At 37.0% G+C, this 27,809-nt stretch overlaps 1 protein-coding gene across 2 annotated transcripts; it reads left to right on the top strand.

The window, feature by feature from the left end:
- The first annotated feature begins 276 nt into the window (after positions 1 to 276).
- On the top strand, positions 277 to 27,797 carry slc29a3 (solute carrier family 29 member 3). 2 transcript variants are annotated; one of them, XM_067421751.1, is made up of 7 exons: positions 277 to 435; positions 3,842 to 3,973; positions 7,260 to 7,662; positions 12,576 to 12,658; positions 15,728 to 15,954; positions 18,292 to 18,454; positions 26,439 to 27,797. In XM_067421751.1, the coding sequence occupies exons 3-7, from the start codon at positions 7,333 to 7,335 to the stop codon at positions 27,061 to 27,063; spliced, it is 1,428 nt and encodes a 475-aa protein (XP_067277852.1). In that variant the 5' UTR covers positions 277 to 435; positions 3,842 to 3,973; positions 7,260 to 7,332; the 3' UTR covers positions 27,064 to 27,797. The 2 variants fall into 2 exon arrangements, with proteins under 2 accessions (XP_067277852.1, XP_067277853.1); XM_067421752.1 differs by lacking the exons at positions 277 to 435; positions 3,842 to 3,973 and adding an exon at positions 4,085 to 4,102.
- The last annotated feature ends 12 nt before the right edge of the window (positions 27,798 to 27,809 follow it).

Here is a 27,809-nt window from a genome sequence, read left to right as displayed (position 1 = left end):
AATTATTATTATTATTATTATTATTTATTATTATTATTATTATTACTCATCTTTTTTTTCAGATAATCGTCCTTGCATAAAAAGCGGAAAAAGCTGTGCTTGCAAAAGCATACACATTAGTTGATGTTTTTCTTGTTTCAGGTTGTAAGAAAAAAAAAGGGGTTAACTTTAAATTTAATTTTGCTTGTTTAAAATAATATTCCTTTTATGAATAAAACCCTCTGCTGACTGCACTTGACTTTTAACTCGCTGTGAAGCTTTTAATTTGAAGTCGTGTTATTCATGTTCAACAAGTGTACTGTGCGCTGCACTGCGGGTTGTGTTGTGTTTTCTCCGCATAACTATCACCACGTCTACTTACTTAGAGTGTCATCATTATCTATATGTGGAGAACATGTACGAAATATGGATTCATCTAAAATCAAGCTTTTGTTGGTGAGTATCTGCGTAAATATTCACAAGTTCACAGCTCCATTGAGTTCAGCAGGTTTGAATTGATTCATCATATGTGAAGGAATATCGTAGAGTCACCTGATTGCGATAAACACGAGACATAACACGGTCAACATTATGAAGTTGTAAGTGTAAAACTTACAGCCTCCGAAACATCTGTTTCGTCCCCCATAACAGCTGTATTAACTTACTGTACACTTACTGTATATATCATTCGTCGGACTCTGTATCCAATTTCCTGTTTATACTGGTTTTCTGTTTGAAATGTCATTTTGTCACACATTTTAAAAATGCTGAACACGTCTTTATTGTCCTATTGAACACTTCCTTTCAGTGTCTCGGATGACATGGGCTGTGTCTTGAAACCCAGCTGACTAAGTTACCGACACAACAGGCTATCACGATAACCAGAAATGTTTCTGCCTAGAAACGTACATTTGAGCCCTCTGTTTATTATTTCTTTTGGCGAAATAAAAGGTGTCAAAAGGCGCAGAAAAATGGAAGTCAGAAGAATACAGATCATATTTATTTTGTGTTAACATGAAGCTGCAGTTTCAAAATACACGAATTACACGTATGAATAACAGTAAAATGCTGCAAATATTTTTTTCTTACACTTGAAATGCAATTTACACCTTTGCAAAACTTATCTTCCACATGCAAATTTAATTTACGCTTGCAATCTTATGTACACTTTCACAAATCTTACCCTACGCTTGCTAAGGGAATTACCAAAATTTCTACAAAGACCAGATTATCAGAGCTTTTCTTCACATTATATTTTTATACTCTTGCTGTATGCCTCGTATTGTCTTGTTTGTGTCTTTTTCTTTTAAGACATTTTAGGGAAAACCAATGAACTCAATGAAAATAGCACTCAACGAAAGAGCAGCTTCCAAGCAATCACATTTTCTTTTCTGGTGTCTGTATTGTCAAGTACCATGATATTACTATATCATACACCATCATTGTACCATGTTACCGCCACTGTACCCTTTTGAAATTACGTCTTATCTGTCCAACGACTCTGTAGTGATCATATTTACCACAGCTCCTGTTAGTGAATGACCATTATGTCTTTTTTTTAACAGAGCAGCCCAGCTAACAAAAATATTTTCCAAAAATGTTCTGCTACTATTCCCATTAAAGCTTCTGTCTGTAACTTTTTGTGTTCAAGATTTACAAAAAATTATATAGTGAGACTGTACAACATGAATCCACTTTTCAAACCATGTTTTTGTCTTACCCTGGATCATTATGGTACACTTATAATAAGTGTTTATATTGGGACTATTTCAGAGTGGTCTGGTAGGAACCACGCGGAGGAGCACAGTCTCTGCGTGACTCGCCATAAACACAAACAGAGAGAAGTTACTCCGTCTGCAATGTTTTTCCGCATGCACTTCTGTTTATTAATCGCTAGAGCGCAAAAAGTTATGGACTGCAGCTTCAAGTTATAAAAATGTTAAAGGGTTAGTTCACCCAAAAAGGAAATTTGTCATTAATGACTCACCCTAATGTCGTTCCACACCCGTAAGACCTCCGTTCATCTTCAGAACAGAGTTTAAGATATTTTATATTTAGTCTGAGAGCGTATGCAAGTGTAGGCACACTTTACTGTCCATGTCCAGAAAGGGAATAAAAACATCATCAAAGTAGTCCATATGTGACATCAGTTAGTTAATTAGAATCTCGTGAAGCATCGAAAATACATTTTGGTCCAAAAATAACAAAAACTATGACTTTATTCAGCATTGTCTTCTCTTCCGCGTTTGTTTTCAAACCTCAAATAAAGATTCAAACGGTCATTAATCAGCGTATTGATTCATGATTCGGATCGCCGGTGTCACATGATTTCAGCAGTTTGCCAGTTTGACACGTGATCCAAATCATGAATCAATACGCTGATTAATGGCCGTTTGAATCTTTATTCACCCTTTAAGTTATGAAAATGTTATTTGATGTTATGCGACGCTGCAAGTGTTTTTTGCTAGTTTCAGCCCAACGCAGTTTTTATTTTCACGTTCAGCACCATGTTGTTTAAATGGCTTAATGCACTCGCGCCCATCTGTTTGCCTATGTACTATTAGTAAAGAGACGCTGGTAGAATTCATTTAAATGCAATGCTTCTCTCACTATTAATGCATTCATCTTTACTAGGCTACTTCATCCTCATCTAATTCAGAACTATAACGACCCAAAGACAAAAGAACTGATAAACAAAATCTGATATGTAGGAGAAATAACCTTTTGAGCAGAGCTGTGCCCTATCAGCAACTCTCAATACCCTTCTGAGCTGTAAACACCAAACTCTTGCCGGGCCAATCACATCGTGTATAGAGTCAGTGGGCGGGACCATAATGACGACGGCTGAGTTGCGTTTGCGTGCTTCTAGTAAACACAGACACTGGCGAACGGCGACGGTCTTTCGAATTAGCTTTGACCGTGACTCTGGAAGACTTGGAGTTAAGCTTTTCTCTGAGAAAAGAACAAAGAGCGGCACTGAAGTCATTCTTAAAAAGGGAAGATGTGTTCTGAGTTTAGCCGACCGGATACGGCGAATGTTTAATCTATCAACGAGCTCTGTTTCACCTTCGTTGCTCTGATTGGTTGTAGCGCTATCCTATCGCGTGCAGAGGGAGTTTGAAAGACAACCGTTTATCCCGCCCCTCAGATTGAGCCCTGTCTATGGTGAGTATCCAGACCAAACATCTTGATGTGGGTCTGGCTTGTCAGGCTAGCTTTCAGTCTTTCCGCTCACAAATTCGGCCATTTAAATAGCGAATCCACCATTATGCATGCGCAACTGGCTTTAAGAGCAAAAACATTAAAGGAACATTCAATTAAACCGTAAAAAAACAACAACAACAACCCATGAACGATGTAAAAAAAAAACTAACATTATATTAAAATTACTGGAAGAATGTTAGCTGATAACTTTGAGAGACCCTTTGCAGTCCCTGTTAGCTGGGAGGGTGGATATTTTTATATTAAAAAAATATTGTGTACATAAGTGTTTTAAATATTTAAATATTGAAAGTTAAAAATATTTTTTTTTAAATGTAAATGTGCACTATTCATTGATAAGGATATTATATTATCAGCTGTATTTGAATTACTGTGTGTGTATATGTTTGTAGTCTCGTAGGTAAATGTCAGTCTGGTGTCATGTGATTGAGTGGAGTACAGGAGGAGCATGTGAGCCTGTTGTAATTAGTGTGAGCGATGTACATAAGGCATTACTCCAGCATTCCTTGAGTGAGGCATCAGACAGGGTTGGAATAGAGACAGATTGTTCTGTGTAATTGGCTCACATGCTGTTTTCTACCGGTGTGAGATTCTGTGTACTTTCAGTAATGTGGTGGAGGTGCTTCTCGTGTGTCTGCAGCGCTGTGAGTCCTGACGGAGTGTTTGCTTCTTTCTTCATTGTGATCTGAGCGACCAGCATCTCCAGAATGGCAGACTGGTTTTAAAAGCAGACTGACAGTAATCTTACAGCAGCAGAGGGGCTGACGGTCTGGTAAGTTTGAATACACACTTTCCTTTGTTTTTCCTGGGTTCTGTTTCTGATTGAAATGGTTGCCAATTTTTTTGTTCTTCTTTATTGTTAAAGCAAACAATGACATGAATGATCAGGTGACTTGTGGAGGTGAGGCATGCTATTACTAGTTTTAAATCGCAAGTTTTTTTTTAGACTTACAATTTTCAGATGGGTAATGATAAAACAGCATAAAGATCCCAAGAGGGACAAACTGAGCCATGTCTAGAAATCTGAACAGCCTTTCTCAAGTACCAGCAATGGTTTCACTCATGTATTTTTATGCAAATTGTGTAATATTGCATAAAAACCACTGAATGGAAACATCAAGGTGTGCATACAAAACAACAACAAAAATCATGCACTCAGTTCAAGTGGATATTTTTTATGAAGACATGCTCATAAACTACAATAAAAACACATTTACCAATTAAATTCTTTAATGCTCAAAAAATAACCGGACAAAGTAATTGTAATTGCACGCCATCTCAAATGTTGTTTTAGTCATTCTGAAAAGCCTCAGGCAAAAAAGCTTTAGTTGCTTCCCATGGTTGCAGCTTTGTTTCATGTGCAAATGAAAACCACCTAACCACTGCCCAGAACACCCTGGCAACCATTCAGAAACAATCCATGTGTAGTTCTCAACAATCCAGTCACATTTCATCCCAAAATTACAATAATTACATTAAAATAAATAAATTATATAACACTTAACACTTGACCCATTAGCACTTTATATTCTATTACTATTGCATCTGTTTTCTGTTTAAAAATGCTTTTCTTACTTTTTTTCTTGTTATATTTAGTATTTTTATCTTGTTTCCAGTCCAAATGTCTAAAAGTTCTTAAATCAAGATACATTTACTAGATAAATAAAGATAGTTTGGCCAGATTTACTGACAGCTTGCACCAACTCAAACCAAAACATTTGCACTGAAAAGGCGTGGACAGGGTTATTTTTGCGGCTGACCTTATTGCATCTGTATTTGTCAGTGGTGGGAGTAAGTCACACATGTGCAAGTCACAAGCAAGTCCAAGTCATTTGTTGTGACAGTCAAGTCAAGTCATGTCATATCTTGGGTCAAGCAAGTCATACAAATGTTCGATGATTTAACTTAATTTATGTATTAAAATGAGCTACAACTACAGTAGTTATGGACTATGAGAGTTTTATTTGCAAACTGCAACAAAAATGCAATATGCATTTCTACCCAAAAAGGTGTCCACATACAGCTTTGACAAACAAGCCACAAACAGAGTTGTTTATACAATAAAAATCTAAAAATTAAAAATAAATACATTAAAACTACATAACCTAAAATGGAAATGTAACTGAAATTAGGCCAATATATTGGGTGAGATAAATATATTATATATATTGTTTTATTTGAATTTTCTTTCTCCTCCTAGTCCTATACAGCGTGACCAGCTGATGATTAATATTATAATTAATGAATGTGTTCAAAAATAGACAAAATGTAGGTAACATTACTCATTTAAATCATGTTTAACTAAAATGTTTTACATGTGTGCAGTGTTGGCTGGATTTCAGCATTTTTATTTATATAATTTCAGTCAATGGGAGAGTTTAGAAATTATTTTTTGTTACATAATTTGTCAAAAATCCTCTCCAATGCAGAGCACACACAGAAATGGAAGAGTGACTTTAACTCAGCCGTCTAATCACATACACAACACTGACTAACCGTTACATTTTGCTTGTACAATGTCAACAACTTACAACAAGAAGCTAAAAAACTGAGCAAAAATGATTGAAAATAAGAGCCAGAGCAAATACTTTACATTGTGTCAACATTCATATATAGAAACAATATAGAAACAAAAAATCTGTGAACTGAGATACTATAGTAACACTTCTGCGATATTCCTTTATCATACAAACACACACACAAACACACACACACACACACACACACACACACACACACACAACACTACGTTGTCAAAAGTTGAAACACTCACATTAGGCATCCTTCAGCAAAACTGGTTGATTATTCAACAAGAGAAATATGCAGGTATCCATCATTGTGCAACACAATTCGGATACCACATTTCAACTAACAGTGCTTGACGGTTTCGTAGTGAAGAGGGTTTTTTGTGCTATTTTGAACTCATTGCTGAAAATTATGGATACAGCGCGACCCGGAACCCGCCCATTCTGGCAACACTGAGCACGAGATCACTGAGTGCGTGATCAGTTAGTAACTGAACCATGAAAACTTTGCGTAGGCAGCGCCCGCCATGTTCATTCACGACTGTCTCCGTTAGCGCTCTGCTCGCCTGCTGCGTCACTAGGTTAGGTTGCGGTGCGTTCAAAAACTGATTTACATGATCTAATTATTTCGAGTCATTTAACTCATGTCCGAGTCAAGTCTCAAGTCATGAATATCAAGTCAAAGTCAAGTCGAGTCTTTTATTAATAATTGTCAAGCAAGTCTCAAGTCCTAAAAAGTGTGACTCGAGTCTGACTCAAGTCAAGTCTTGTCATTCGAGTCCCCCACCTCTGGTATTTGTAGGAGTTTCCCTTTCAGATGCAAAATTTACCTCCCATAAAACAAGCAAAATGATCTGCCAGTGGGCTAAGGAAAATAATCTTGCTTTATACACAAACAAGATTATTTTTCTTACCCCACCGACAGATAATTTAGCTTGTTTTAAGCAAAAATAAGACATACTGTAACATCTTGGGCCCTATCATTCTCCCAGTGCAATGCGGCGCCAGGCAAGTGTTTTTTTGCTAGTTTCAGCCATCGTAGTTATCATTTTCACGTTCAGCGCCATGTTGTGTAAATAGCGTGCACTCGCGCAAGCCCATCTGTTTGCCCATGGGCGTGCTAGTCTGAAAATGAGGTGTGTTCAGGCGTATTGTTGGCGTGTTGCTGTTTTGAGGAAATGAAATAGACTGTGCCATTGACCAACAAAAACCTGGTCTAAAGTCAATAGCGCAGTTGTTTAAAAATGTATTTATTTTTTATTTAAAGGTTGCGTTGTTAAAATAGGGCCCCTTATGTTATTTTACTTGTCTAGTAAATACATCTTAATTTTTTTTTTTTTTAGATATTTGGACTTGAAACCAACAAAAAGACTTTACATACTGTTGCTCTTTTTTCCATATAGTTATATTCCTGACAGTTTTGCTTTGACAGCAAGCTTTGCAAGGACAGGCACCAATACATTTCTTTTTTTACTCTGAAAATGTAAAAATCCAATTTTAATACTTTGCCCTTCTCTTTTTTTTCACCTCCAGCATTAGTTTACCCTGGTCACCCTCATATATAGACTCATTTGGATTTCCCTCCCTCCATCCCCTCTCTTTGAGAATGGATGGTAAGCAGTCTCTTCAGGCCAGCACAAACTCCTCCTACATTCCCAGTGCCATCTCCTTTATGTCTGACGAAGAGCGTTCAGAGGGTGAGGAGGCAGGGGATGACACGTCCCCGTTACTGTCCCGACAGCAGCCAGCGGGACCCCTGGCGGCCCGTCACTGCCCAGAGGACTCCTACAATCTAGTGTACATCATCTTCTTCCTGATGGGCATCGGCTCTCTGCTGCCCTGGAATGTCTTCATCACAGCCAAACAGTACTGGCTGTACAAGCTCAGCAACAACTCCAGCCCTGCTGGTCAGGAGGAACCTCACAATGACCTCAGCGTAAGTGTGTTAAAAAAATCATAAATCTTTTATTCACATAATTTTATCTATTAGCACACTGTAAAAATATTCTTTTAAATTATATTGGGCAGCTGTGGTTGCCAAAAAATCACCATGACAAATATGAGGACAACATTTAAGTGCGTGTATATTTGTTATTTTTTACAACTTAAAATTGTAGGAAGTGTATGTAAGATTGTGGCCAAAACTGGTACTGCAGGTGTATCCCCCTCCCCCTGATTCGAGGTTGCCAGATAGACTGCAGGATCAGCAGGAGCATTTGTAGCTGCAGCTGTGGTAACTAGAGCAGATCTGGCAACCCCGGATGCAGAAACACTACTGACTCTGTGATTGGTCGATAGGTGGAGGGCAGAGCTTCAGGCCAAACATTCAGGCCAAAACACATGTCAACATCAACATCAGTTGAGGGCTGCAACAACAACTTTTAAATGACATTATCCTGGCCGGACTACTGTTGTCAGTGATAGAAGTATTTGAAATTAACATGATTTCTTAATGTCTAGTGACACATCAGCCCGCCGTTCACCAGCTTCTGTGTTTACTAGTAGCATGCAAGCGCAACTCTGCTGTCACTTTAAGCCCCGCCCACCGACTCGATACACGATGTGATTGGCCTGACCAGAGTTTGGCATTTACAACTCATATTTATTTAATGCTTGTAATGTTTTCTATGCAAATTCATTCCCCTAAAAAAATCGCCTCAATCATTCTAGAATATTTAATTATATAGAACTATTCAAGTCATTTGGCGTACCTTTTCATATCGAAATATATATTGCAGAAAAACAAAATACTGCAAAGTAATTTTTTTGCCAATAACGTGTAGCTGTATGTTATACCACTTATGCAGTACATTGCAAACCCATGTACCAGATGTCGCTAAAGTGTGTCAGATGACATTGGAAGTGTTTGTCACCTACTTGCTGCTACACTGAAGAGTTATTTAACAGAATTACAACATGTTTGTGCGCTTTCTGCTTACCACAGCATTCTCAAGGTCTTGTGATATTTGACAGAACTGACGTTCTTTTCATATGCAGAATCACAGGACCTTTTTGTTTTCTATGGTTACTGAAGGTAAAAGAAAGTAATAATGGTAGAATATGTCCCCTTTAGATGGTGTTAGTGCTGGGTCTGTTTTTTCGATTCCACTGAATTGTTTTTCTATGTAAGCACGTACTAGATGGACGTGTTTGACAGCTGTGCTCTCGTTTTTTGCAGCGTCTTGCGCATCTAAAATAAGTTAAACTTAAAAAAAAACACTTCTCGAGACCTTGTGGCTCCCCCCCCCCCCCCCCCCCCCCCTCGTTCCACTGCATGTTTATCAAAGCAAAAGGCATTTTGTGTACTGTGCTCATTCCCTCTAGGCTCCAGTTGATCTGATTATGCCCACCGCCTGCATTTTCATGTTTCTTTCTAAATATATTGCATTAGCAGGCTGAGGTGCGTCCTGGCATACTGTCTTAGCTTTTATGTGTGTATATCTCTCTTAGGTGCCGGGTGTCAAAGGCAGATCACATGATTTAAACAGAAAGATAAACTATCATGTTTGACGAATGAGTTCTAGTATTTGGATCATAAATGTTTAAGTTTTGTTAAGCATTCTTTGTTAAGTTGCCATAAATAGAAATCTGGCATTTTTTTCAAAAGCGATTTCTTTCTAGATGCATAAGTTGCGCGTTCATAAGTATGATTTGATGATTTGTTTTTCTGTTTTTCACTCTCACTTCTGCTCACACTCATTTTTTTATCTGACAGTGCAGGAAATGTTGAAAATGAAAGCGTGTCATTTTAATGAGACTTTCACTTGTGTTTGTGTGTGCCAGTCATCAAGAGCACATGAGCTTTGTCTTTGTGAGCATGTGGCATATTTCTCAAGGAGGTGAAGATGCATCACTAAGAATGACTGGCAAATGTATTACTCAGCTTTAAAGGAGCTTTATATAGAATAATAAAGCTTAATATTAAGAAACCCTTGTTATAAGTGACACCAGTGGCTGATAAATTAACTGCAGCCAGCAACTTATTAATCATGCACACATAACGTACAAAAGACTGAGCTTGATTCAAGGCCACAATATATTCACAGTGAAGTTAATTTTTGTTCTTTGCTCAGAAGTAGAAAGAAGCTGGAAATAGATTTGCAGCAATATACTGTTAAAAAACACCCCAATGGGGTCCACACTACTAAAAGAGATGTTCAGATTAATATGTAAATATGTGCTGTGTGCTTTCCTCTCAATAACAAAATTACGGTAACAACAAAAATGACAGCGTTGAGAAGGCTGCAGTAACGAGGACACTATTGCAACAAAAATTGATTTGGATAGTTTATAGAATTAAATTCATAAATTTAGTTTGTATATTTAGTTGAATAACTTGGATCATAATTTTAGTGTCCCTACTATGTGAGACTGTACTTTGAATGAATCCCTTTTCTTTATATGACACATCGACAATAAAGTAGAATTAAAACAAAAACAAAAATTAAGTAGAAAAGCATTTGTTTCTTTGTTAGGGGAAAACGTCTTTTTAATTTTTCAAACACACTCCCACGCTTAACATAAAAATCAGTCTACAGACTTTCATAGACAACCTAGGAAGTTGGGAAAAGTCTCATTTAAAAAAAAAAGTTTTGTTACAAACTGTTCACACATTGGCAATCATTTTTTTAATTAATGGCCTGAAAGTATGAATATTATGAAAGCATGTCCTTATTTGGAACCATTTGTAACATTTATGATAATGAATGGCATTTTCTTTACAAATGACTTATTCTTGAGATTCACCCCTAAACTGTGCAAAGTAGACCTTAAATGGATAGTTAGACCCCCCCCCCCCCCCCCCCCCCCAAAAAAAAAGAAAACACAAAAAACAAACAAACAAAAAACTATTCTGTCATAATTTACACTTATGTCATTCCATACACACTTATAAGGGAACATATTTTGAGGATAGTCTCAGTGTTTTTTGTTCAATGGAAGTCAGTGACAATTAAAACGACAGCTGTTTAGTTACCAATGTTTTTCAATATACACTATATTGCCAAAAGTTTTTGGACGCCTGCCTTTACATCCACATGAACTTTAATGACATCCCATTCTTAATCCGTAGGGTTTAATAAGGAGTTGACACACCCTTTGCAGCTAGAACAGCTTCAACTCTTCTGGGAAGGCTTTCCACAAGGTTTATGAGTGTGTTTGTGGTCAGGCACGGATGTTGAACAAGAAGACCTCGCTCGCAGTCTCCGTTCTAATTCATCCCAAAGGTGTTTTATCAGGTTGAGGTCAGGACTCTGTGCAGGCCAGTCAAGTTGCTCCATACCAAACTCACTCAACCATGTGTTAATGGACCTTTCTTTGTGCGCTGGTGTGCAGTCATGTTGGAACAGGAAGAGGCCATCCCCAAACTGTTCCCACAAAGTTGGGAGCATGAAATTGTCCAAAATGTCTTGGTATGCTGAAGCATTAAGAGTTCCTTTCACTGGAACTAAGGTGCCAAGCCCAATCCCTGAAAAACAACCCCACACCATAACCCGCCCTCCACCAAACTTTACACGTGTTTAGTATTTACACAATACAGTCAAGCAAGTACCGTTCTCCTGGCAACCGCCAAACCCCGACTTGCCCATCGGATAGCCCGGCAGAGAAGCGAAATTCGCCCGTCCAGAGAACATGTCTCCACTGCACTAGAGTACAGTGGCGGTGTGCTTTAGACCACTGCATCTCACGCTTTGCATTGCACTTGGTGATTGTACGGCTTGGATGCAGCTGCTCGATCATAGAAACCCATTACATTAAGCTATCTACACACTGTTATTGAGCTAGTGAAGGTTACACAAAGTTTGGAGGTCTGTAGCTATTGTAGAAAGTTGGCGACTTCTGTGCACTGTGCGCCTCAGCATGTGCTCAGCATGTGCATGACCACTTTTTGGTTGAGTTGCTGTTGTTTCCAATTGATTTCACTTTGTTATAATACCACTAACAGTTGACTGTGGAATATTTAGTAGATAGTAGATTTAGTAGAAAACATTTCAAGAATGACCCTTTTGCACAGGTGGCAACCTATCACGGTACCACGCTTGAATTCACTGAGCTGCTGAGAGCGACCCATTCTCACACAAATGTTTGTAGAAGTGTCTGCATGTGTAGGTGCTTGATTTTATACACATGGCCATGGAAGTGATCTGAACACCTGAATTCAATGATTTGGAGGAGTGTCCCAATACGTTTGGCAATATAGTGTATATTTTGTCAATTATGACATCATTTTCATATTTAGGTGACCTGGCTTTGATTTTTACCATTGATTTTTACTCACTGTATGTTTCTATCTGTAATTTGTAATGAGTTTGTTTTTTGTTTTTTTTAGTAGACATCTACAGACCTTGGTGACCAAATTTAATAAATTATATAATACAAATAATGATTGTGAATGAAACTGATAAAATTGCTGAATAGGACCCTGATTGTACAGAAGATATTTGGAAACAGAAAATGTGGATTATCTATTTACAAATCTGACACATAACATATAATTGAAGTTATCAGATAATGATCTCATGTCAAATAATGTCAAATAGCAGGCAATCCGTAGCCTATTGGTGGGCCACCACAATATAATGACCTTAAGCTAACTGTGTAATTGACTGTTGACCCAATGAACCATTGCTTTAGCTGACACATGTAGCTGTCCTTGTTTCCTCTTTTATCTTCTTCTGCTCTCATTATTATTGCACAATAATAATAATAACTCCATCCAATATTTCATGCCTATTTATTTATTGGTTAATAATAGCCATCAAACAATTTAAGGAAAATGCCATTGTCCCTTGCATACACCTCCATGTTACATGTATTGATTGAGCAATGTGCTTGTTTTTTGGTGTCCAGGATTACTTTGAGAGTTACATCTCCATCGCTTCCACAGTTCCATCAGTGCTATGTCTCATCCTCAGCTACCTCCTAGTCAACAGGTAAAACAAACACTTCTGCACACTTTGTGTATTATCCACCCAGAGTGTGTGATTTAAGATTTCAAATGTCTTTAAATCAAGGAGGGACTTTGAGATTTGCATTTCATATTCTTCAGTAGTTGAAAAGTGTCATTTGTTTATAAATCTTTTCTAACAGGCGCAAAGGTTTGCAACTTCGTGTGCAGCACAAACAAAGCATCTGGCTTAGCCTAAATTGAATCAGTTAACACACACCGCGTCCTGTTTAAGTATACTGTGGTGTCTTTGTAACTGTTGCCAATTCCTGTACTTTCAGAGAATAAAGATTCACTGTATCTCTTTTCCAACATTACATGTACATCTCCAGGATTCCTTTTTTTTTGAGTGTTTTAGTTTTGTTAACTTTGGGCTCTAATTTAAAAAAAGCTAAGAGAAGTTGAGATCTTTGTGGCTAGCAAGTATGGGACAAATGTACTGTCTGATGTGCACACTGCTGTTTTGTAGGAAGACTGACTGAATTGGGATTAGTGATAGGTTCATACAAACTGGATGATCGAAAAAACGATAATGTTGTAGCATTGATGTAGACCTGTAAATAAGGGCTAACTTGGCTTGAGAACATTCCTTGGTTTTCTGCCAGCTACTGAAGGGGCTTAAGAAGCATATCAACAAACCTACACTGCAAAAAATAGCTGTTAGACAAAAAGAGAATCGGCAAGTGCACCGATCTTGAAAATTGCCTAATTGGTGCACCAGTATTGGGGAGGGTTAACTAGCATTAATAACCAATATTAAAGACAAAAAAGTTGAAGTTAAAAACTAAATTCTGCCATGAATTACTCCCCCTCATGTTGTTCCAATCCCCTAAAGCCTTTGTTCATCTTCAGAACACAAATTAAGATATTTTTGATGAAATCCAACGGTTTCTGACTCCTTCATAGACAGCTATTTAATTACTACTTTCAAGTTCCAGAAAGGTAGTTAAAACATTGTTAAAATAGTCCATGTGACTCCAGTAGTTCAACCTTAATTTTAGGAAGTGACAAGAATATTTGTGTTTGTTTTTTTGCACTCAAAAGGTAACGACTTTATTCAACAATTTCTTCAATTCTGTCACAGTCTCTTACACTGTTGACGTAGTAAATACAGTGCAGCACTTCTGAGTTACGTCAGAGATACGCCAGAACGCCGGCTTACCATTGGCCGATGCTGTTCACGTGAGCACCACCACGTGTGCGTGTGATGCTGACGCAAGAGCTGGTCAATGTAAACTGTGTAGGAGACTGACACCGATGAGATGAAATTGTTGAATAAAGTCGTCATTTTTGTTAACAATGTTTTATCTACTTTTCTGGACCTTGAAAGTGTAATTAAATAGCTGTCTATGGATGGGGCGGAGAGCTCTCGGATTTCATCAAAAATATCTTAATTTGTGTTCCGAAGATGAACGAAGGTCTTACGGGTTTGCAATGACTTGAGGGTGAGTAATGACAGAATTTACATTTTTTTTGGGGGGTCAAATAACCTTTAACATCAGTGTCTAGACAGCAGGGTAGCTGATGGCAGTTTGATTTTTTTTTTGTTACCTGGGCGACAAAAAACATCAACTAGATTAGGCGTATTCAATTAAAGTTCAAAGCGGCCCAGTCTCTATATTTCTTTCCCAGCTCAGGTCCGCACTATACTTTTTTGTAACAGTTATATCTCCATTGGCATAGCCATAGTACTTAGTACTTACACTCAAAATAGTCAATAGACGTGAATCTTGGTCCCTGAGAGCCAATACAGTGATGTCTAAGAATTTGTCCCAATATTTACCCAAAAATGTACATAATAATCCCATCTGGATATGAATACAAAAAGGTTAGATCAGACTTTTTATTTATTTATTTATTTATTTATTAATTATTTCATACATTTAGATATCAGTGCAGGGTTTACCTCTTAATAAAAGTATGAACCATTTTATATTTTGCTCAAAGTAATAAACTACTAAAACATAATCTAATAATCAAAACTCTCATTATGAGCACAAAACAAAGTTAACTGGTAATTTCTATGTTTTTTGTCAATCCTTTTTTTTGTCACGCGTTAACTCGATGTTGGTTTGAGATGGCTTGGCCTGGGGGTGTTCCAGAAAGCAGGTTATGTGCCATGTCTGGGTATGTTTAAGAGTTAATGATCAGATAACCTCAACTTTCAGTGTCAAAAATAGAGGTAACTTTCAGGGTAACCATAGCAACTCACTCTCTGAACATAACCTGCAGGTTATCTTCCAGGGTTAGTTTGTTCAAGAGGTATTCAGATGTGTGTTATATAATTAATATAGTTACATTAGTAAATGTGTTGCATAGTTACAGTTATATAATATACAATTTTATATACAAATTCTAAAGCACTATTATAACAAGGTAATGTTTAAATGTTAATACAAATATATGTATTATTTATTTTACCGTCATCTTACACATGGAACTGCAGTGAATTAATTAGCATCAAACAAACAATGTAATCCTTATTTTAAGTTAAAGATTACTTATTAAACCATTAAACAAAAGAATATATGTGTATATGTGACGGTAAATTAACCTTGCTTTCTGCTTTCTGAAAACCCCCCCAGAAAAGTAGTTTGAAAATTGAAGATTGAAGTTTTAAAGTATGTAGATTAACATTACATTATACATAACATTAAGGTTTAAAGGGTTAGTTCACCCTAAAATTACAATTCTGTCATTGATTACTTACTCTTACCCTGCTCTAAAATAAATTTTTGAAGCGACGAGAATAGTTTTTGTGCGCAAGAAAAATAAATAATGACTTGTATAGTGATGGGTTGATTTCAAAACAAACTTTCGAACCGTTATGAATCAGGCAATGAGTGTATCGATTCATGATTCGGAACGGCAGTGTCATTTTTATTTAAGCAGTTTGCCGATTTGTCACGAGATCCGAATCATACGCTGGTAAGTAATTAATGACAGAATTTTCATTTTTGGGTGAACTAACCCTTTAAGGTACATAGACAGTACCTTAAAGGGTTTTTAAGGTACCCACAACCTAGTTCTCTCTGTGAATGTGTGTTTCTTTCAGGTTCTCCTCTCGGGTCCGGATACTGTTGTCTCTCCTGGTGATCTTGGTTGTGTTTGTGGTGACCACAGTGCTGGTGAAAGTGGACATGTCTGGTTGTAGGATGCAGTTTTTTGGGGGTACACTGGCCAGTGTGGCGCTGGTCAGTGGGGCATCCAACATCTTCTCTGGCAGTGTGTTCGGTATCAGTGGCCATTTTCCCATGAGGATATCTCAAGCTATCATATCAGGTACCGCTGAACTTCCTGACTGTTCATCCTCCTGAGTTCACAATTTCCCTTATGCCACCAGTACAACATTGTACTTTTGCTCTATCATTTAGATTGTGTCCACCAAAATGTTTTTTCCTAAGGTTCACATATGTTTCCAATTGTTTTCAATGGGTGCGCCATGTATTTGAAGGGTTGGTTCACCCAAAAATTCAAATTCTGTCATCATTTACATCATTTAATGAAGATATTTTTTTATGAAATCTGAGAAGTTTCTGTCCCTTCATTGACAGCTACGCAACTACCACTTTGACACTTCAAAAAGTTAATAAAAAGATCGTAAAAAGAATCCAAATGAATCAAGCGGTTTGGTCCAAATTTTCTGAAGAGACCTGATTATTTTATATGATGAACAGATTTAACTTTTTGAAATGTCAGTTGCATAGCCGTCAATAGAGGGATAGAAATTGGTGAGATCTTCATTTGTGTGCTGAAGATGAATGAAAGATGTGCGGGTTTGGAAAGGGTGAGTAAATGATAACAGAATTTACATTTTTGAGTGAACTAACCCTTTAAACAGTCAGTGTTGCACACATGGCTTTTTTTCTGGAAGCTGAAGCAAAAAAAGTTCAACTTTGGATAAAACACATCGCCCAGCAATCACAGCAGACCAGGGGTGGGACAAATAGCACACCAACCAGCTGTCACATCCTGCTTGTACAACGACAAGAGATGACAATAAGAAGTTCAACTACGTATAATTTAAAACAAGAGCCAGAGCTAGCACTTTACATTGTGCTAACATTTTTATTTTTAAAAAATCTGCAAAATGAAATACTAGTAACACATTTCATGGCATATCAACTGAAAAACCGCTGCGCTGCCGAAGCGCTCTCGAGCACCCACAGCTAGGTGTTTTTTTTTAGCTAGATAAAAATGCTTTAGTGGACACACAGCCTTAAAGTCGGTGCACTTGCCATTTGACTGTTTTCTGAAATGATAGGGTAAAGAAAAAAATCCTTTATAGAAACTGAAAGTAGTAGTTTGGCGGAACAACATCAGAACATATCGTCAAACTTCAATCTAGTTTTTGGGGTTTTGTCAAAAATGTATGGGGTTACAATTGCTGCATATTTTCATAGAATATATAATAAAAGTAAATTCATAGATAAATGTAAAGAGATTCACAAATAATTCGATTTTTTTACAAAAAAAATCACAAATAAATTAAATAAGATTTGAAAAATAAAAAAAGTATCCACAAATGTTTTTATATCACAAACACAACTTTGCCTGGCTGTCTTTTGTGGATCGCTTCCTGTACATTTGTGGATGGCTTTGCCTGCATTTGTGGTATTGAAAGCTACACTGTGTGATATTTTCCTCCATCTAGCGGTGTAAAGGTATATGACCATCCAGTGAATATTAGTTTCTGTTCCTCTCAATTCTAATTTCGTTTTAACTCCTACGGTGGCTGATTTAGTCCTAGATTAACATGGCAATCCCCCTCTTCACATTCGACACGGTGCCATAGAGTGTTAAAACGCGAAAGGCGAAGCTTGAATTTACGGGTATGTCCCTCTTTGGCTAATGTACTTTCAAGATGGAGGAGCAACATGGCGACTGGCATTCGAACCCCTCACCCGTATGTATTTTCAATGGCATATTATAAACTTACGAGAATTCTTTATTACTTGAAAGAAGTAAATATACAATAATGAGCTCATACATGTTTGAAATAACTAAGTGATTTTAGCTAAGAATAAACTAAAAAAGTTACACAGTGAAGCTTTAAAACTTTTCTAGTGTTAAGATGCACACAAATACGTAGACTCCCCCACCGTCTACTTAAAGGGATAGTTTACCCAGAAATAAAAATCATCCCATAATTTACTCACCCATAAGCCATCTTAGTTGTATTTGACATTCTTATTTCAGACGAATACAATCAGAGTTATATTAAAAAGTGTCCTGGCCAATCCAAGCATTATAATGGCGGTGAATGGCAGCCCAAAATTTGAAGCACAAAAAAGAGCATCCATCTATAATAAAAGTTAATAAAGGCCTTCTGAAGTGAATCAATGGCTTTTTGTAAGAAAAAGATCCATATTAAATCATGTTCCCTCGTAATCTTTAACTAAAATCTTCCCATATTACACGTTCTTTCCACAACGTGCACTATTTGCTCAAATTACAAACAAATGCGATGCAGACTGATGTGTGAAATGTGGTCTAGCAAAGTCACGTGCACATCTGCCAGCACTGCAATGGCGCCATTTTTTTTAAATAACGCAACAAAGCAGACTTGTGGACGTGGTGAGAACAAACCAGGCTTATGCTTGCATCTCTTGACTTCAGGTCAGGCCATGGGCGGCACTTTGAGTGCATTGGCGTCAATAGTAGATCTGGCTGCCTCAAGTGATGTGACCGACAGTGCGCTGGTGTACTTCATCACAGCTGACGTCTTCACTGTTATCTGTATCATCATGTACCTGCTGCTGCCCATACTGCCTTACTCAAGGTGAGTCTCCTTAACATGTACCACAAACTTATTTCAGGTATAAACAGACCAGCCGACACATTTCTATCGTTGCACTATATACGCCACAGCCTTTAAAGGGTTAGTTCACTCAAAAATCAAAATTCTGTCATTAATTACTTATTTTATGTCGTTCGACACCTGTATGACCTCCGTTCATCTTTGGAACACAAATGAAGATATTTTTTGTTGAAATCCGATGGCTCAGAAAGGCCTTCATTTACATTAATGTAATTTCCCCTCTCAAGACCCATAAAAGGCACTTAAGACGTCGTTACAAAGTCCATCTCACTACAGTGGCTCTACAATCATTTTATGAAGCAACTAGAAAAAACAACAACAACTAAATAACGACGTGTATAGTGACGGCCGGGCCGATTTCAAAACAAATTTTTGAACGGTTATGAATCAGCGTATCGATTTATGATTCGGACCGCCAATGTCGTGATTTCAGCAGTTTGACACGCGATCCAAATCATGAATCACCAAAAATATCTTAATTTGTGTTCCAATGATGAACGGAGGTCTAACAGGTGTCGACGACATTAGAGTAATAGAAGTAATTAATGCCAGAATTTTAATTTTTGGGTGAACTAACCCTTTAAACTTTATGGACATTTCACTACATTTGACCCCACAAATAGTAAAGGAACATTTGTGCGGAACGTTTTCTTTAATTTTTCTCATGAGTATCTCCCGTAAAGCCTCACCACATGATATTCACAGTGTTCTTTGTTGAGAGACAGTATTGAAAGGGAGCAGAAACGGGAACTGTGCTGCTGGTAGTGAATCCATGAGTTTCATCAGCGGTCTGGGGTAAAACCACAGTTTCGTGACACAGTTGTGATGTAGAGATCAGCAGTTGCTGATGTGCCAATATACTATAATTACACACACACACACACACACACACACACACACACACACACACACACACACACACACACACACACACACACACACACACGTCTGGTTCACTATCTTTGTAGGGACTCTCCATAGGCGTAATGGTTTTTATACCGTACAAACCGTATTTTCTAACCCCCTAAACTGCCCCTGCCCCTAAACCTACACATCACAGGAAACATTCTGCATTTTTACTTTCATAAAAAAATATACTTTATGATTTATAAGCCTTTTGAAAAGGGGCCGTTGGCTGGTCCCCACAATGTAGGTGATCTCGGGATTTACTCTCCTTATGGGGACATTTGGTCCTCATTTGGTAATATGAACATGAATATGATGGGCACACATACACACACACACACACACACACACACACACACACACACACACACACACACACACACACACACACACACACACACACACACACACACACACACACACACACAAGAACTACATATACCAGACTCAAGCTCATGTCTGCTGATTATCAAATCTGTTGGTCAGTCAGACACAGAAAGAGAAGTTTAGCAGAATCTCTCTTCTATACAATGTCACTAAAAGGAGACAAACTCTGTCAAGACCTAAAATGTAATAAAAGAATCATGAAAGTATAATTCAAGTTCATATGACCCGTGTATTATTATGTAACCATATGATGGAACTTTTTGAAGAACGAAGAACTCAAATCTCATTCAGATTCAGTTATTCACTTTTGTTGTATGGAAAAGCATCTCAGAGATTATGATAAATATATCTTTTGTTTCAAAGAAGAAAGCTATGAAGATTTTAGAAAAATATAAGAGTAAAAAAATGATGATAGAATGCTTGGATTAAAACTCTTGGTGTAAATGCAGTACTCTGAGTTACCGTTAAGTGGCACTAGAGTACCGCATTTACATGGTGTGATTATATCACACACTTTATACTGTATAAGACAGTATCATTATTAATAATTGCTTAAATCATAAGAAATAATTTAAATGATGCAAGAGAATCACTTCTCCATGTCAAATCAACCAAATTTTGGAAAATTCCCTGGCTCTGTGGCTCTTTTTTTTAAATATATATAGACAAACATAATATTGCCCATTATTATAATAATTTTTTTAAAGCCAGAATATTAAATGTCACGAATGTATATTTACTAAGTAATCCTCTATTTTATTGAGGGGGGTCAAAATGACAATTTTCACCTGAGATTTGGAGCCAAATAACATGGGGGTTCAAGAAAGATGGCATCATTATTTTTACACAGAGATTGGTTGGTCTATTAGTTAAACCTGTTGACTTTATCAATCTTTGTTGCATTATATGCCAACAAGTTTGCATGCCTGTTTCTCAAGAAGTATTAAAAATCATATTTTTTTATATTTTGTTTGTTTTTTCTTCTGGTATCTTCATTTTAAAGCCCCTATATAGTTCAATCCCAGAGATTTGGAGATGTTAATGCGGCTCCAGGAGTGAATCGGTCAATTGTACACATTTTCAATGGCCAAATGTGGATGATAGAATGCTTGGATTAAAAAACATTTGTTTTTAATCTAAACATTTGTTTTTAACCTGTTATCAAAAACAGCAAACTGCTGTTTTTGATAACAGGCAGCTGACACTTTTTTTTTCTTTTAAAGAGGAATATCTAAACAATGTTGAAACTAGAAATGTATCTAGTTTTTTCTATCAACACAATTGCATAGAATACACCATTAACTATTGTTTTTCCAACTTGGGTCAAAAGAACGCACACCGTTGGCATGCCGTAATGCAACAGAGACAACAGATTTTACTAACAGACCTACTGATCTCTGTGTAAAAATAAGTTAAAGATGCTGGCATCTTTTTAAAGTCATTTTACCCCCCTCGAAAAAATAGTGGATTACTTAATAAATATATATGTATCCATGATATTTAATATTTTGGCTTCCTTCTTTATTATATATTTCTTTCACCAGAAAAAATACATAATTATCAAAAAATACATAATTAAAATAGCAGGGGACCTCTGGTTGAGCTGATGAAATGACACAGCATTGTTTTCTTTTTTGGGTTTTTAAAAAGGTTAGATTTAAGACACTACACTGTAAAAAAATATTTAGAAAAAAAGTTACCTGGTTGCCTTAATTTTGAGTTCACTAAAATTAAAATTTTGAGTTAATACAATGAACATTTTTTTAGATTCGACAACCTTTATTAAAATATTATTAAAAGATGTTGTAAGCATATTGGGTAATTGTGTGTTTTATTTCTGATGATGAAGTGAAACATGCCAAATAGTGCTATTTTCATGATTTATCAAATTTTTTATGTGGTTCAGATACAATAATATTTTGAGTTTCTATTTATTAAACAAATGTCCTTCATTATTGTCACAGAACGCTCAACTGCGCCTCCTCCTGGTTTCACCAGATCCCTCTCTCCTGCGTATTAGGACTGCATGCTCTCATTTTACTCATTATCCCTGTATCATTTTCACCTGTGTACCCTTAGCTCACCTTTATATGGACTCCCATGTTCTTTGTTCAGTTGTGAAGTCTTCTGTGATGAAGAGACTAAAGCCTAGTTCACACTGCCTGATTTTTGCCCCGATTTTGAGTCGCCGACAGGTTTTGCGAAATCGCCGACAAATGCCCGAGATCACAGGCAAATCGGTGCTCGTGCACGCGAGTGACAATCACGCAGTGTGAATTATCAAAGACGCGATCAGAGAGAATCGCCGACGAGTCGCCGACGCCTGTGAGATATTTGGCATGCTTAATATCTGGACCTGTTGGCGATTCAAACTCCTGCTGTGTGAATAGCGTTCTGACTGAAAATTACAACGACAGCCAATGAGAGAGTGAGATACAGGGCAGCAGGACGTTTAGGGAGGAGTTATAAAGCAGAATTTCAGTATTTTAATAGATATATTTACAATTCTATCAAACAGAAACAAAGGCCAAACATTTGCACATCCAGCCACAGCAGCAGCACATTAAATAATTATTTATTTACCTCAAACTGTCTTTGCAGAACAAAATCCTGGCTCCCTCTGTCTCTCCAACAATTTCTTCCGCCATAATCTTTTTTCTTTTTCTCCACAAATCAGCGCACATACAATTTGAAGCAAACTTTGTGCAGTTTATCATTTTTAATAACAATTCCAAGTCTCGCGCGAGAACACATGTGATCTCGCGTTGTTTACTTGTCACATCGCACGTGTGTTTGGGAAACGTAGTTTGCACACCGGAGAGCGAGAGAGTTGTCGGCGATTCTTCCTCTTGTTCAGTCATGCAGTGTGAACTCCTCTGTTGTCAAACCATCGTGCAGTGTGAACACAGCAGTGACTGAATGATACCCCAGATAGTCATGCAGTGTGAATAGAGCTGTGACCCGACAAGTTTGAAAATCGTGCAGTCTGAACTAGGCTTGAGGCGTTCGGATCCATTTGCAGTAATTTATTAACACAGCAAACAAGGGCAATCCAAGAAACGTAGGTCAAACAGGCAAAGGTCAGAGGCAGGCGGCTTAGGTTCAAAAACGATATCAAAGTCCAAGTCAAAAATACAAGAGTAAACACAAGAAATAAGCTAGAGACAGCGTGTAGGTAAATCAAGACTTCACAACTGAACAAAGAACATAGGAGTCCATATAAAGGTGAGCTAAGGGTACACAGGTGAAAATGATACAGGGATAATGAGTAAAATGAGAGCATGCAGTCCTAATACGCAGGAGAGAGGGATCTGGTGAAACCAGGAGGAGGCGCAGTTGAGCGTTCTGTGACAATTATATCAACTCAAAGTTTTAATTTCAATAAACTCACAATTTTAAGGCAACCAGGTTACTTACTTTTTAAAGTTAAACCAACAAAAACCAACCAATTTTTTTTACAGTGTACTGTTGAAAAGTTAGGGGTCAGAAAGACTTTTTTTGAAAGAAAGAAAGAAAGAAAGAAAGAAAGAAAGAAAGAAAGAAAGAAAAAAGAAAGAAAGAAAGAAAGAAAGAAAGAAAGAAAGAAAGGAAAGAAAGAAAGAAAGAAAGAAAGAAAGAAAGAAAGAAAGAAAGAAAGAAAGAAAGAAAGAAAGAAAGAAAGAAACCTTCATGTACTTGCCTAAGAAAGTACTGGTAATATAAGGTAATAACTACATGGGTTCAGGTTAGGTTCATGGTTAGAACCAGTTATTACCCAGTTATTGCAATTACTATAATTAGTAGTACAGTACTTAATATAGTACATGGGGAACAGGACTGTAAAATAAAGTACTACGGACATAATTCAATACAAAATATTTAAATTTCATATAAATGTTAAACTATGAAATATATTCATCAAATAATCCTGAAAAATGGATGATGGTTTCCACAAAAATAAACAAATAAGCTGTTTTTGACTATGGTAATAATAAGAACAGTCTTTAGCAGTAAAATCAACATAATAGAATGATTTCTGAAAGATCATGTGACCATAAAGACTGGAGGAATGATGCTGAAAATTATATACTAATATATATATTCAAATAGAAGACCGGTTATATTAGTCTGGGTGAGCAGAAGAGACTTCTGAAAAACATTAAAAACATTCTGACTTCAAAAGCATTTAACAAATCTTACCGACCTCAAACAGTAACGGAGAGGCAAGAATAGACATATTATTGGGATAATTTGGAAAATATAAAGCAATAACAAAACATCAGCACACGCATCACTGGCAAAATGCTCAAAATGGGTGTTGGAGAGTTCTTATATTCTTGGAGGTTTGGTGTGCTGACAGTTTCTGCTAAAAGAAATAAACTATAAAACTATTTTCCACACCTTTGAAAAACGAGCCTTGACAGGGTTTACAGGCCCTGTCTGTTCAGGCCTTAACTTGATACCACTGTTATGCAAAGCCGCTGTACGCTTTGTCATTGCAGTGGCTCCCCAGAAGGATGTGAACATCTGCTTTTGTTTTGTTCGTTTACCCTTTCCCTTTGTCTGTTTTCACTCACAAAAGGGAATAACCACAAAGTAGTAATCTATTTTTCTTCTCACAGAGAAAATATTTTTGCATATAGAGTTTTAAACATATTCTTAAATAGCTTTATTATTTTTGAAGCTTGAATTTTCTTTGGAGATACTTGACAACATGACATAAAAGGTCATGTATCTTTATCGGATATTATATCAGTATTCTTCATGCACAACCATGAAGGTGTACCACTGGGGTGTTCTGCTTAACATAATTGACTGTTTTATGGTTTTCTTGTCACAACACAAAAAAGCTTCATAAACTGTCTTCTCAAACGACAAAACGTTTTTATTATTTATATAGATTTCAGCGAGGATGAGAAGAGGTGAAGATATTAATTCAGCAGTCTTCATTTTATAAACCAAAACAAGAAGATAATCCACATGATGATGGTGATGATGATTGTAATGGCAAAATAATTAACTCCGTCGCGTCACTGAATAAGGGACAAACATTAGCCAATTATAATTATAAAGGTTTATTTAATATAAAAGTTTCTTGCAAGAAAGAGGTATGGTTGATACAACCACAAGGCCACACCAAGCGTCCACTGAAGTCATAACAGAAGTTGCTGTTTATACTGTTGGCAGCATCCTCCCCCCTCAGCACATTTCCATACAGGACCCTCTGTTTAAGTCAGGATGCCATGTAGCCCATAGATCTCACATGCCCCATGTATGTCACGTACTGGATGCATCAGATGGTCCAAGACCTTTTACCTCTGCATGACTATCACATGGTTATACCAAGATTTACCACTATAATGATGATGATGATGATGATGACAAGAAAGAGGGAAACATAAAGAACATAAAATATTGTATTCAAAGAAAAACAACAAACTGAAGAAATATATATTTTATATACAATATACCGTAATGAAGAAAACTAGACATAGGTAAGGAACATTGATTTGTAACTATATGAAAACATAGGGTGGGTTGCACCAAGGATTAACTTTAAATCTAGATTAAATCAAGGTTTATCTTATAATTCTGTTGCACCAAACTTTAAACTTTGTTTAAAAATAAGCAGGCTTAAATATCCCAAACAGAAACAAGTTTCTGTTATTTCCTTACCCCATTGGCAGAGAATTTACCTTGTTTTAAGCAAAAACTAAAAAGTTTATTTTATTTTCCAGAAGACAAGAAATTTTTTGTCATTTTACTTATCTAGTAAATTATCTCGATTTAAGTTTTTTTTTTTTTACGTATTTGGACTGGAAACCAGACAAAAATACGATGTCAATTCAAGTCAACTTTATTTATATAGCGCTTTTTACAATGCCGATTGTTTTAAAGCAGCTTCAGTGTTAACAGGATAATAATGCAACATAATTTGATTCAGCTCTACAGTCGTTCTGGAGAAAACAGTGATGTTATCAGCTCATTTCTATTCATCATAGCTACAATGTGGGCAGATCAGTAATATAGTTAATTTAGTTTAGTAATAATTTTTTTTTGGATATTTAGTTGAAATTTCAGTGTCCCCAGCTAAACAAGCCAAGCCAAAGGCGACAAAAAATGCAAAAAGTAGTTATCTCACTGTGTTTTGCCATTAGCATTCGCTACTTAAACTGTGTTTGGAATAAACAGAAGTTAATGCCTCTTCAATGCAGGCATGTTTGTGTATAGGGTACTATTGCAGTTTAAAACAAGCAAAAACAGCCCACAGTGTTAGTGTATTTCCTTTCAAATACATTTAAACAGTCATTATTTTTCATTATTATTTCAGTTATAGCCTATACTAGCATTTATTTACTGTCTTCTTTTTAAAAAAAAAATCTAAAATCCTGCCTAGGGCACCAACAGAGCCTGGGCTGGGCCTGGTGACAATAGAGATATGTAATAGAAAATATGAAAAAACGATCATATTTTTTATTTTTATTTTTTTTTATCAGCTCAATAATAAGCAATGACACCAGTTCCTAGACATTTACACCGTATAAACATTTGTGACTTACAGCAGCACAACACAACTGGAAAACGTCAGTCATCTGTATGAATTTCATTTTTAATTGCCCCCCCCCCCCCCCTTTTCCTTTACCATAATATCAGGTGTCAATCTCTCTTTCAGATACTACATGGAACTGGCTGCGGCACCCTTTAGTGAGTCTAACAGCCACGACAGCAGCTCAGACTCGTCAGCTGCATCCGTGCCGCCTCTCAAACCCATCCTGGAGAAGACCTGGCTGCTGGGCGCCTGCGTCTTCTACGTTTTTTTCATCTCCATCATGGTTTTCCCCGCAGTCTCCTCGGGAATCCAGTCAATGAATAAAGACTCTGGAAACCCTTTGTCTACCACATACTTTGTCCCTCTGACTAGTTTTTTACTGTACAATGTTGCAGACTTCTGTGGCCGCCAGATCACCGCCTGGTTGCAAGTGCCGGGCCCGACCAGCCGCTTGCTGCCGTTGCTGGTCGTCTCCAGAACCGTCTTAGTTCCTCTGTTCATGTTCTGCAACTATCAGCCACGGTATCACCTGCACAATGTATTCTTTGCACATGACCTCTTCCCCGTGGTCTTCATCTGTCTGCTGGGGATTTCTAACGGGTATCTGGGCACACTGCCCATGATCTACGGGCCAAAAGTCGTGCCACGGGAGCTGGCTGAACCTGCGGGTGTCGTCATGTCCTTCTTCCTCACTCTTGGGCTAGCTGTGGGTTCAGCTGTCTCTGTGGCGCTCGTTCACTGTATCTGAGTCCCAATGACTGGCTGCCCTTCAGACTTTCAAAGTGTTGCCACAAGACACATTTACACTACAGCACTCAAGAAATCTTTTGCCTTTTGTCCTTTATATTTTTGTTACAGTCTTTTATGCATTAAATGGTCCCAAAGACATGAATACTTTTTTCCTTTATTTTAATCTTTACTTTTTTTTTATGTTCATCTCCTAATAGAAAACGTGGCCATGTTTGGGGCAGATTTAATAAAATATTTGTATAAAAAGAAGCATTGTATATATTTTTCCTGCCGTAATACACAGACATAAACTAGACCGTTTTTTTTTAACTTGCATTTATTTATTTTTTATTTCAGAGAAAAAAATACATCTATCAAGGCATAAATGCTTCTTTAAAATAATACAAAAACATACACGTCACAACGAAAACTGCATTACAACCCATCATGTCTGCCAGTGGTCATGTAAATTAAATACTCAAAGCTATATGTATTTTCCATTTTGACAGCAACTACGTGCCAGAACAAGGGGAGCTATTCTTAAAACATTACCCTACAAACCATTAATGTTTCAAGAAAAGTCCAGACGAATTGGTTTCATAAAAAGGAAAGCTTTTAAAGATAAAGGAAAGCCATTCCATCACATATATACTGTGTAATTTGTCAATCCAATCATCAATTGTATGTGGCTCTGGTTTCAGATATTTCTTTGTAATTACATTTTAATGACTGCCATCAGTTTCTCATCTTTTTTATTCCACCCAT

The sequence above is a fragment of the Pseudorasbora parva genome, chromosome 17 (assembly GCF_024679245.1).
Source record: "Pseudorasbora parva isolate DD20220531a chromosome 17, ASM2467924v1, whole genome shotgun sequence".
In the NCBI taxonomy this organism is placed as follows: Eukaryota; Metazoa; Chordata; class Actinopteri; order Cypriniformes; family Gobionidae; genus Pseudorasbora; species Pseudorasbora parva.
This window is presented reverse-complemented; position numbering and strand designations above follow the sequence as displayed.

Bases quoted from the DNA above. Each gene is read 5' to 3' on its own strand.
- slc29a3 (XM_067421751.1), top strand. From the start codon at position 7,333: ATGGATGGTAAGCAGTCTCTTCAGGCCAGCACAAACTCCTCCTACATT. The intron at 12,659-15,727 runs GTAAAACAAACA...TGTTTCTTTCAG, and splicing joins AGCTACCTCCTAGTCAACAG to GTTCTCCTCTCGGGTCCGGA. The intron at 18,455-26,438 runs GTGAGTCTCCTT...TCTCTCTTTCAG, and splicing joins CCCATACTGCCTTACTCAAG to ATACTACATGGAACTGGCTG.